This window comes from Sesamum indicum, linkage group LG5 (genome assembly GCF_000512975.1).
Source record: "Sesamum indicum cultivar Zhongzhi No. 13 linkage group LG5, S_indicum_v1.0, whole genome shotgun sequence".
NCBI lineage: Eukaryota > Viridiplantae > Streptophyta > Magnoliopsida > Lamiales > Pedaliaceae > Sesamum > Sesamum indicum.
Window position 1 is genome coordinate 1,876,903 of NC_026149.1, and position 10,516 is coordinate 1,887,418.

Here is a 10,516-nt window from a genome sequence, read left to right on the forward strand (position 1 = left end):
TGGATATTTACAAAAAAGATGATTAGCGCTCCGAGACTGAGTGCTCAAATTGCTTGTATGCAAGTCTTCTCTGGGAGTGAGACGGCTTTCTACAAGGGGAGGCCTGCGAAGGATAAAGACCGCTTTTGGATTGGCTGGGGATAGAGATATCCACGCGTCTTCCGCAAAATCAAAGGAAGAGTCCAGACGATGCCGCGCTTGAAAACTGTATGTCCCTGCACAAGTGCCACGTCAATAGTGGCGAAGCCACCAACTTAACTTACCCTTATCAAAACTAATTAATTAATTTGATAAATAAAAATATTTAAATTCATAAAAAATTTAAATTACTATGACAATTGTTGCAAATTAAATACATATAATGATATAATAAATTTTATAACTATTACTATGACAATGAGGGATGGGTTGAAATTTACGAATAACAAATGTCTCAGTCTCTTAATAACGAATATATCTATTTTTTGAAAATTACAACTTATAAGTTATTTATTTGTACTTATCTCCCTTGAAATTTTAGTCCCATCTGAAAATGTGAAATTATACTTTTCTTCAAATAAGTTTTGAAATTACACTTACATCTTTAAAAAAATTCGTTGATTACACTTACCCCTTAGTGATGATTTAGACGAAAAATGAGCAGAAAAAAAAAAAAAACATACATTTTTAAAATTTACCCATTATTCAATATTTTTATATAATTATTTTATACTCATAAAAAGTATAATAATATTAAATCACTCTCTATATATATATATATTAAATCTGTCGCTTTAGACCGTTGCAAACACTCTCTCAGCAGTACATGTAACACAGTTGATTAGAAATGACGTCCTGGATAAGAAACTAATAATTGCCATAAGAAAATCTCAAGTAAATCTACATTTTTAGATCCATTCTGATTTTTCACTCCAAAAGGGAGATTGATTTGGATCCAAAGAGTTACTATCTAATGTAAGAGTGGAGTGTCGACCACTCCTTTGCACCAAGAAACTGCCAAACATACTTGTCTGAGTTTGCTTTTTCAGTGGGGACACTAATCACAAAAATCACCACTATTATTAATTGAAATATTAATTAATGAAGGATGCATATAACAGTAATATTAAAATACTCACAAGGATATAAAAGTCAAATTCCATTATGAATACATATACTTCACCATACACTGATACTATCAACCCTCTATAAATACCACAAATTAACATCTATTTTTATCAAGACACTGTTCATTGACAAGATTTGATATAAACTCACAATAACATCATTGAACATTCACAGCCCAGTCTGTCATTTTGAGCTCTCAAGAAATATCTTTGTACACAGTCATCATTTTTGAATTGAATTCTTTTATTTTAAATTTTATTATATTTTTTATTTTATTTAACGTATACATAATTTTTCTTAATAAAATAAATAACGTATTTTCTGTAGATGTGTGATGTGTACATATTAGTTAAAATAAAAGATGAAACGCAATTTGAAATAGAAGATTTAATCCGTATCGGTATAACCACTTAATTTAGTACCAGACTAGGTGAAAATTCTTGAACAGACAACAAGGAACCAATGATAGATCAAATTTGATTCATCTAACATAAGATGCCAGAAACTGGCTAAAACATCAGTAACTTGGGACCCTAAAACAAGTCCATTTTATTACACAAATGGGATGGAGTCAAAAGCAGTATACGTGATCAAATACGTATAATCTGCTTAGGGACAAGGCAAAGTGGATTTTTCTTGTGCATGGTAATTCCAGGCAACACTGCAGTATCAATATCCTCCCTCTTCATCCCGGCAGGCAACTCCCAGTCGAACGTGTAGAGAAGATTGGCGAGCGCTAGCTCCACCGTTGCAAGCCCCATAGAGATCCCAGGGCACCCCCTCCGGCCAGCTCCGAATGGAATCACCTGAAAATCTTGTCCTATGATGTCAACTTTGGTATTCAAGAACCTCTCAGGCACAAACTCGTCCGGACGATCCCAGTACTCGGGGTCTCTTGCAATAGCCCATGCATTTATGTAGACTACAGTTTTAGGTGGGATGATGTACCCCTCTAGGTTGCACTTCTCCAGTGTTTCTCTAGGCAGGAGGAGTGGGGCTGGAGGGTACAGTCTCAATGTCTCCTTGATCACTGCGTTTAGATATGAAAGTTTAGGCAGATCGTCTTCGGTTACTTTACCTTTTTCCCCGATCGCTTCTCTGATTTCTCTTTGCAGCTTCTTCATTGTTGTCGGATTCTTGATTAGGGCTGTCATGGCCCAGATTATCGCTGCTGCGCCAGTGTCTGTTCCAGCAACGAATATATCCTGTACTTAAACGAACACGAAAAATGAATAAAATCAAGAATCGATGATACAAGTTAAGAAATTATGCTGATAGCAGTGCTGATATGAAAGATTGAAGATGATTACTGACCATGAGTATTGCTTTTATATGATTCCAGGTGAGCTTGATCGAACACAAGTTCTCTTCTTTTAGTTGGATTAACAAATCCAGTATATCTGGATTCGCTGGTTTTGGCCTGTTCGGGTTTAGGTGCTCGTCGATGAGTTCTTGGTAGAATTCATCCAAGTCTTTGTAAATCTTTTCGAGCCTGGAAATCATTCCTCTCAGTTTATCCACCCAACCGAGTGACGGTATGTAATCAGATAGAAAGAATCCGCCCTGCATGGCCTGAGACTCAATCATAAGCTCATCAAACCTCCGTTGTGATCCCGATCCTTCATCCCTTGTCTTGCCAAAAGCAGTCCTACAGATCAAGGTGCTTGTCAGAGTCACCATTATCAAACTCAAATTAGCAACTTCACCTGAACTCGCCCTGACAGACAGGTTCCTGATCATGCGAAACACTTCATCTTCACGGACAGGCCGGAACGACTGGACCTGTTTGCTGCTCAGGAGGTGAAGAACACATATCTTTCTCAGTTCCCTCCAGGAGTCGCTGTAAGGCGCGAAGGCAACATCGGAGCAGTTGTATGATAACGTGTACTGCCCGAGAACCCTCGGCCTGCTGCTAAACACTAGGTCGTGAGTTTTCAGTACTTCTTTGGCGATTCTTGGTGAAGAAACGACGAGTACTGGCTTAGAGCCGATCTTCATGGACATGATGGGGCCATATCTCTTTGACAGTCGCCATAGATATATATGAGGAGTTGAAATGTCGAACTGGTGCAGGTTCCCAATGAAGGGGAGAGGTGGAGGGCCTGGCGGATATGGAGATTTTCGCAGTCTTCTTCGCCTGTTGGAGAAGAAGAGAATTGCCACAGGCAAGATTACTACTGCCAGGAGTAGAAGGATCATTCTTGTGTTGTTGAGGTGGTGGATGCTGATGTGCATATGCTTATGCTAGGTTTCAAAGAACTGGAAACAAAATTCACAGGATGAAAGGTTATAATAACATTTGAGGGCCTGGTGCTGGTGGTGTGTTTTATTTATAGTGACTAGTGAGAGCAATTTCTGTAGTTACACGTGATTTGTACATCTCAAGCGTTATATCAGATAAGATATTGATTTATGGTAGAAAATTCAAATATCATTTGTAATGCATCCCATCACTATATAAAAAATACAATTTAACCATAATTAATTGCTATAATTACAAACAAAATAGTCGTATCAAATAGTGATTGATCATGACAATGCAACAGTCGTTGGTCGTGGTATTTGCGAGGCTGGCCAAAATATTTAAAATGCATCCTACATTTGTACTGTTTTTGTACGAGTAGCTGAATATGCGTAGAGCCTGAGAATGTCTAATCTAACTCATATAGAATGACTCAGTTTGATGCTTTCTTTTTTCTTTCTATCTTTCTGTCCTGAACAAATATGAATCACAAATATTACTTCCTATTAAACAAAAGTTCTGACAATTTCATTTTCAAACATCTGCACATGAAAAAAGAAAAAAAAAACATGTACAAATGTCACCACCGACTCTTCATTTGCTAATCATCTCGTACTTGAAAATGACTTTTCCTTTTCATTTTTCACCTCTTCTTCGTTTTCTTTTTTCTTTTCACCCACTCACGCGCACTGTCAATGATTGGACCTCAAATTATTGGAGTGTCCAGTCATTATCAGTTCAACATATGCTATAGCAGTACATATTGGATTTAGTGAACAAAAATTTTACCCCAAGGTTAGTTCAGAAATTCTAATCTAAATCAAATTTGGTTGGACTTAAACTAATTATACACCAAGTGAGATACATTTATAATGTAAATGGTGTACTGTTTACAAAAAAATGACCAATCACATGACAAGTGTATTATTCTTATTTTATGAGTAATGTGGTTTGAGTTTGGATAAGAATATTCTGAGTTGGGCCTGGTATGGGTGTCGCCTGATCACCTCTTGAGGCTTATGAACTTGGGCCCAACCGTACTTGGACCCCAAATATTGTTAGGAGTCTTGGGTCGCGCCTTCTCCATCTTTTTCCTGGACCATTTGGTTTTTAGGGGTATCAATTATAATGGCCATCAATTAATTTACATTTTATACAAAAAAAGAAAAAAGAAAAAGTCAATAGCATAATAAGTATATATATATATATATATATATATTAATAGTTGTAACATTAATCAATTTAATATGATAAAATTGAATCAATCCGAGTTATACTTTTTTATAACAACTCCAAATAAATTTTTGGAATAATTAATCCCTCTTCTTAGATTTTATGCAATTACACATAAATTTTTATAATTTGAAATGTTATATCTAACATTGTTGATGTTTGCTTTCGTCTAATAAATAAGTTCTTTTATTAGTTGAAATTTACTGAATTTATTAATATTAATAAAAAAAATTAGAATTTTTTTTATTTATCTCTGATTGACTTAGTACTAATTTATTGCAAGTCAAATAAATTTTTTATGACCAAATTACCCTCATAAGTCTTCATGCATTAATGAATTTGAGGGATTAAGGGTAATTTAGTTGAAAAAAATTATTTGATCTGCAATAAGTCAGTAATAAGTCAATCGAGACTAAATATCAATTTTTATTCAATTTTTTTATTAATATTACCAAATTTAGTGAATATTAACTAACGAATGGACCTATTTATTAGACAGTAGTAAGTATTAAAAATACTAGATATAATTTTTTAAATTATAGAAGTTTATATGTAATTACACTAAATCAGGAAGAAAAGTGTAATTATCCCTCAATTATAAATGCATGGAAATTATAAGGGCAGACATGTCTTTTGGGGCCTCCGGTGCATAGTGTAAAAACCCTAAATCCTAGGGCTTGGTTCTGGCCCTTGTATTTCTCCAGAGCAGCTCCCTCCCTCTCAAGTGATTAACGCCAACCAATCGAAATGGGAGTATTTACGTTTGTGTGTAGAGGATCCGGCGACGACTGGTCAGCCAAGCAGCTAAACGGAGATCTAGAGGCTTCAGCCGACTCCACTTTCGAACTCCAGCGCAAGCTCGTTCAAGCTGCTCTCTCAGCCGACTCCTCTGGCGCCGTTCAGTCTTCCTTCGCCTATGTCACTCCTTCATCTGCGGTTTTTCAGGTTTTTTGTTTTCCTTATTTGGACTTTATTTAGTTTGATCTATGTTGTTGTTGAAATTTATTTTTCACTATGTTTTTTTCTTTGTTGTAAAGTTTTGGTGAATTTCATGAATTGGTTGTTATAGGTCTCATTAATGTCTGCGATTTGTGATTTTGTTTGTATGTTTTCCTTCTGTAGTTACGTGAAAATGTTTAAATATTCTATTTTAGCTTGTGTGAGGAAAAGGGGACAATGTTGCGTTTGAGTTAGTATATGTTTTCGTGATTGATTATTTGTTTTTGTCATTCTAATACTGTATGGTGCGGGAATAGGTTGAAGATTTTCTTATATTCAGCTGTAGTGGTGTAGTTTCATTATTAACTTTTTAATTGTGAACCAATGCAGGTGATTATTGGTGGTGGTGGCGGTGGTGGTGCTGGTGTTGGAGGTGGAGCCGCTGCACCTGCGGCTTCTGGTGGTGGTGCAGCTGCGGAAGCACCTCCAGCTGAGGAGAAGAAGGAAGAGAAGGAGGAGAGTGATGATGACATGGGATTCTCACTCTTTGATTAGGTTCATCATTTACGAGTTATATACTATTATTGTTGTTCGGCTCCCAATGTTGATACGTTGGTAAAACTAAAGTTTTGATATTATTGAAGTTCGGGTTTTGAGTTTACAGTTCCCATGAATTGCCTCCGAGTGTGCTGCATAATGACTGCAATATTGATGTTCAAAATTCACATGGGCTTTTGATCTTTTTCTGGAGTTAGGCTTGCTCTTATGAGAACTGCGACTCCATGTTTGTGGAGTTGGACATATAACTGGGAGCGTCTACTTTGGATTATGTTACAATAGGATACAAAAAGTAGTATTTGTGACTACTGTAGGTTTGATTGAGATTTTTAGGATCAGAATTGCAATATCTATAACATGGATAAGTTCTTGTATGAATTGATATATAATTTGGGTCAGTTAGATATGATAATACCATTGCTAATAGTGATGCACTGTAATTTGTACGAGTGGGGCACTCTAGTTTTTAGTTTAAAAACCAAACCTTGAGCAACAGCTCAAGAAATGTGCATTATTTGAGGTTAAGCTTGTATACTATTCATTTGGTAATGGGGTCTGACAATCTCTATTGCTCGAGTTTTCCTGACAATCATAATGCTATACTTGCTTGTGCGTCCCTTATGAGCTTGGACACTTACTGGGATGGTGCTTGTAACTCAATTGATTAGTGAAACCTTGTATTGTTCTTGTGAGCAGCAGGTGCAGTTCCAAGGTTTAGATATATAATTAATGTTTGAGTGTTGAAAACATTAACTTGAGTGCTTATCAATTCGAATGTTGCTTTCATGTGAGAATTCTAGTGAAATTTGAATTGTATTAGCATTTGAAGCTGCACTTGCAATCCAGGTTATTGTACTTCGCTGCAATGCTGGTTCAAAACTCTAGGTTATTTGTTTATAATTTACTAGTACTCTGCCCTAATTATAGTTACTTGATTTAAAATTTGATCAGATAAAGTCTTAATTCCATGCCTTAAACAACATTTACCAATTGAACGAAAACATCGAGAAAATACAGATAACAACTCTACGAGCATACTCCAAAAACCAACCTCAAAATTCTTGGACACATTCTTCGTTTGCTTAGCTACTGAACAGCTGCATTAAGCATGAAAATGAACTGTGTTGTCTTTCTTTTCCTTTTATAGATCATTTATCGTTTTTCATATTTTCTAGACCTTATATTATTTGATTAGCCTAATCAAAATAAAATAGAAAAAGAAAATGTAATACTATAAGATAATTACCCTTCTTACTTTTATGTCTTTTTCCAAATCTGAATATTTAAAAACTGAAATAAGAAAAAGTAGTATTTGAAATTATTTACTCTGTTCGGGCTTGTTACTATGAATATGTACTTTCACAATTCAAGTTTTTATTACAATAATTGTAGAATTATTCAAGCAAATAAATTCAATACGTATCAATATAATCACTTAATCTAGTACCTGACTGGATGAAATTCTTCAACTAATGACATCGGATTTGATTCATGTACCACAAGATGCCAAACACGAACTCAAACACCAGTAACTCCAGCCCCTAAAACAAGTCCATTCTATTACAATACACATATCAGACGCAGTCAAACGCAGTATATGTGATAAAAAATACATTCGGTCCTGTAACTTTGACAATTATGTACTTGTGCCTTTAATCTGCTTAGGCACAAGGCAAAGTGGATTTTTCTTGTGCATGGTGAGTCCAGGCAACACTGCAGTATCAATATCCTCCCTCTTCATCCCAGCAGGCAACTCCCAGTCGAATGTGTAGAGAAGATTGGCGAGCGCTAGCTCCACCGTTGCAAGCCCCATCCAGATTCCAGGGCAACCCCTCCGGCCAGCTCCGAATGGAATCACCTGAAAATCTTGTCCTATGATGTCAACTTTGGTATTCAAGAACCTCTCAGGCACAAACTCGTCCGGACAGTCCCAGTACTCGGGGTCTCTTGCAATAGCCCATGCATTTATGTAGACTAAAGTTTTAGGTGGGATGATGTAACCCTCTATGTTGCACTTCTCCAGTGTTTCTCTAGGCAGGAGGAGTGGAGTTGGCGGGTACAGTCTCAATGTCTCCTTGATCACTGCATTTAGATATGAAAGTTTAGGCAAATCGTCTTCGGTTACTTTACCTTTTTCCCCGATCGCTTCTCTGATTTCTCTTTGCACCTTCTTCATTGTTGTCGGATTCTTGATTAGAGCCGTCATGGCCCAGATTATCGCTGCTGCTCCAGTGTCTGTTCCGGCAATGAATATATTCTGTACTTAAAAGAACACGAAAAACGGAAAAAATCAAGAACCGATGATACGAGTTAGAAATTATGCTGATAGCAGTGCTGATATGAAAGACTGAAGATGATTACTGACCATGAGTATTGCTTTTATATGATTCCAGGTGAGCTCGATGGAACACAAGTTTTCTTCTTTTAGCCGGATTAACAAATCCAGGATATCTGGATTCGCTGGTTTTGGCCTGTTCGAATCCAGGTGCTCGTCGATGAGTTCTTGGTAGAATTCATCCAAGTCTTTATAAGTCTTTTCGAGCCTGGAAATCATTCCTGTCAGTTTATCCACCCAACCAAGTGACGGTATGTAATCAGACAGAAAGAATCCGCCCTGCATGGCCTGAGCCTCAATCATAAGCTCATCAAACCTCCGTTCTGATCCCGATCCTTCATCACGCGTCTTGCCAAAAGCAGTTCTACAGATCAAGGTGCTTGTCAGAGTCACCACTATCAAACTCAAATTAGCAACTTCACCTGAACTCGCTCTGACAGACAGGTTCCTGATCATGCGAATCACTTCATCTTCACGGACAGGCCGGAACGACTGGACCTGTTTGCTGCTCAGGAGGTGAAGAACACATATCTTTCTCAGTTCCCTCCAGGAGTCGCTGTAAGGCGCGAAGGCAACATCGGAGGAGTTGTATGATAACGTGTACAGCCCAAGAACCCTCGGCCTGCTGCTAAACATGAGGTCGTGAGTTTTCAGTGCTTCTTTGGCGATTCTTGGTGAAGAAACGACGAGCACCGGCTTTGAGCCAATCTTCATGAACATGACGGGGCCGTATTTCTTTGACAGTCGCCATAGATATATATGAGGAGTTGAAGTGTCGAACTGGTGCAGGTTTCCAATGAAGGGGAGAGCTGGAGGGCCTGGCGGATATGGAGATTTTTGATGTCTTCTAAGCCTGTTGGAGAAGAAGAGAATTGCCACAGGCAAGATTACTGCTGCCAGCAGAAGAAGGATCATTCTTCAGGTGCTGGATGCTGATGTGCATATATATCTTTATACTAAGTGTTCAAGAACTGCAAACCAAGTTCTCAAAATGAAATGATCTAATAACATTTCAGGGCCTGGTGGCGTGTTTTATTTACAGCGAGAGCAATTTCTGTGGTTACACGTGTGATTTTATACATCTCGAATGAGTATATAAGATAAGATATTGATTTATGGTAGAAATTCAATTATCACGTGAATTGCACCCTATTGATAATGGTCCAGACTTTAGATTTACATTTGGGGAAATTTTAGTTCAGACGTGATTCGATCGAACTTAAACAATAATATAGCAAGTGAAATATATATATTTATCTTGTGATTGATATATAGTTTAAAAAAATAATAAATCACATAATAAGATTGATTTGGTCATACCAAACCTGGTTCGAACAAAAATTTTCCTTAAGGATCTAAGCCTTCGTATTAATTACCGACTTCTACTTTTTATAATTCATGTGCATCAAAATGTCCTTCACATATCATATAAAGCTGGTAAGCTAGAAATTAGTTTCGCGTCCTCGTCTAGTTCAAGTTTCGTGAATGCAAGATTTTAAAACCCAACTCGGCTTGGATGATCGGACTTTTCGAATTGTCAATTAGGCCACAAAACGGGTCGATTGAAATACAAATATTGAAGGATATAAAAAACTTTTGTTTTTTTATGAAAATTGTTTGATCCAGTGGTTTAATCAGTGAACCGTGTAACCCGATATTGGGTTTATTAAACCAATCGCATTAACAATTAAGTGTAGATACATGATAAAATCTTTAAGTTCTCTTTTAGAATTTGTATTATTAAGTACCTTAATTTTATGTTATTTTTTTGAAGGATAATAGATTATTTTTTAAAATGTGCATTATTTCTATTAAAATTGGGATAATTTCTGTTAAATTTAATAATTTTATATTATTTCCAAGTATAAATCCTGATTTATCTTCTCAGTCCAATTTTGCTATTTCTGTTAGATTATTTCTGATAATTTATTGTATGTGATTTTTTGTTAAATTTAAAAATATATAGTATTATTTCTCGTACTTGATCTTTTATAAGTTTTTTAAAATTTGTTTTATTATATTCTATATCCTATTGAACTAGTAATAAAAAAAAATAGTGATTTTTTATTAAAAAAAATTCTTAAAGTATATTAATATTATTT

General features: G+C 36.2%; 3 protein-coding genes across 3 annotated transcripts; 1 reads left to right on the top strand and 2 right to left on the bottom strand.

The window, feature by feature from the left end:
* Positions 1,555-3,428, bottom strand: LOC105161642 (cytochrome P450 83B1-like). Its single transcript, XM_011079391.2, has 2 exons — positions 2,422-3,428; positions 1,555-2,312 (listed from the first exon to the last, which is right to left on the bottom strand). Exons 1-2 carry the CDS (start codon positions 3,340-3,342, stop codon positions 1,698-1,700), a joined length of 1,536 nt encoding a protein of 511 aa, XP_011077693.1. The 5' UTR covers positions 3,343-3,428; the 3' UTR covers positions 1,555-1,697.
* Positions 5,245-6,246, top strand: LOC105161643 (60S acidic ribosomal protein P3). Its single transcript, XM_011079393.2, has 2 exons — positions 5,245-5,527; positions 5,912-6,246. The coding sequence occupies exons 1-2, from the start codon at positions 5,330-5,332 to the stop codon at positions 6,074-6,076; spliced, it is 363 nt and encodes a 120-aa protein (XP_011077695.1). The 5' UTR covers positions 5,245-5,329; the 3' UTR covers positions 6,077-6,246.
* Positions 7,584-9,471, bottom strand: LOC105161645 (cytochrome P450 71A1-like). The gene is made up of 2 exons (XM_011079399.2): positions 8,445-9,471; positions 7,584-8,336 (listed from the first exon to the last, which is right to left on the bottom strand). The coding sequence occupies exons 1-2, from the start codon at positions 9,327-9,329 to the stop codon at positions 7,716-7,718; spliced, it is 1,506 nt and encodes a 501-aa protein (XP_011077701.1). The 5' UTR covers positions 9,330-9,471; the 3' UTR covers positions 7,584-7,715.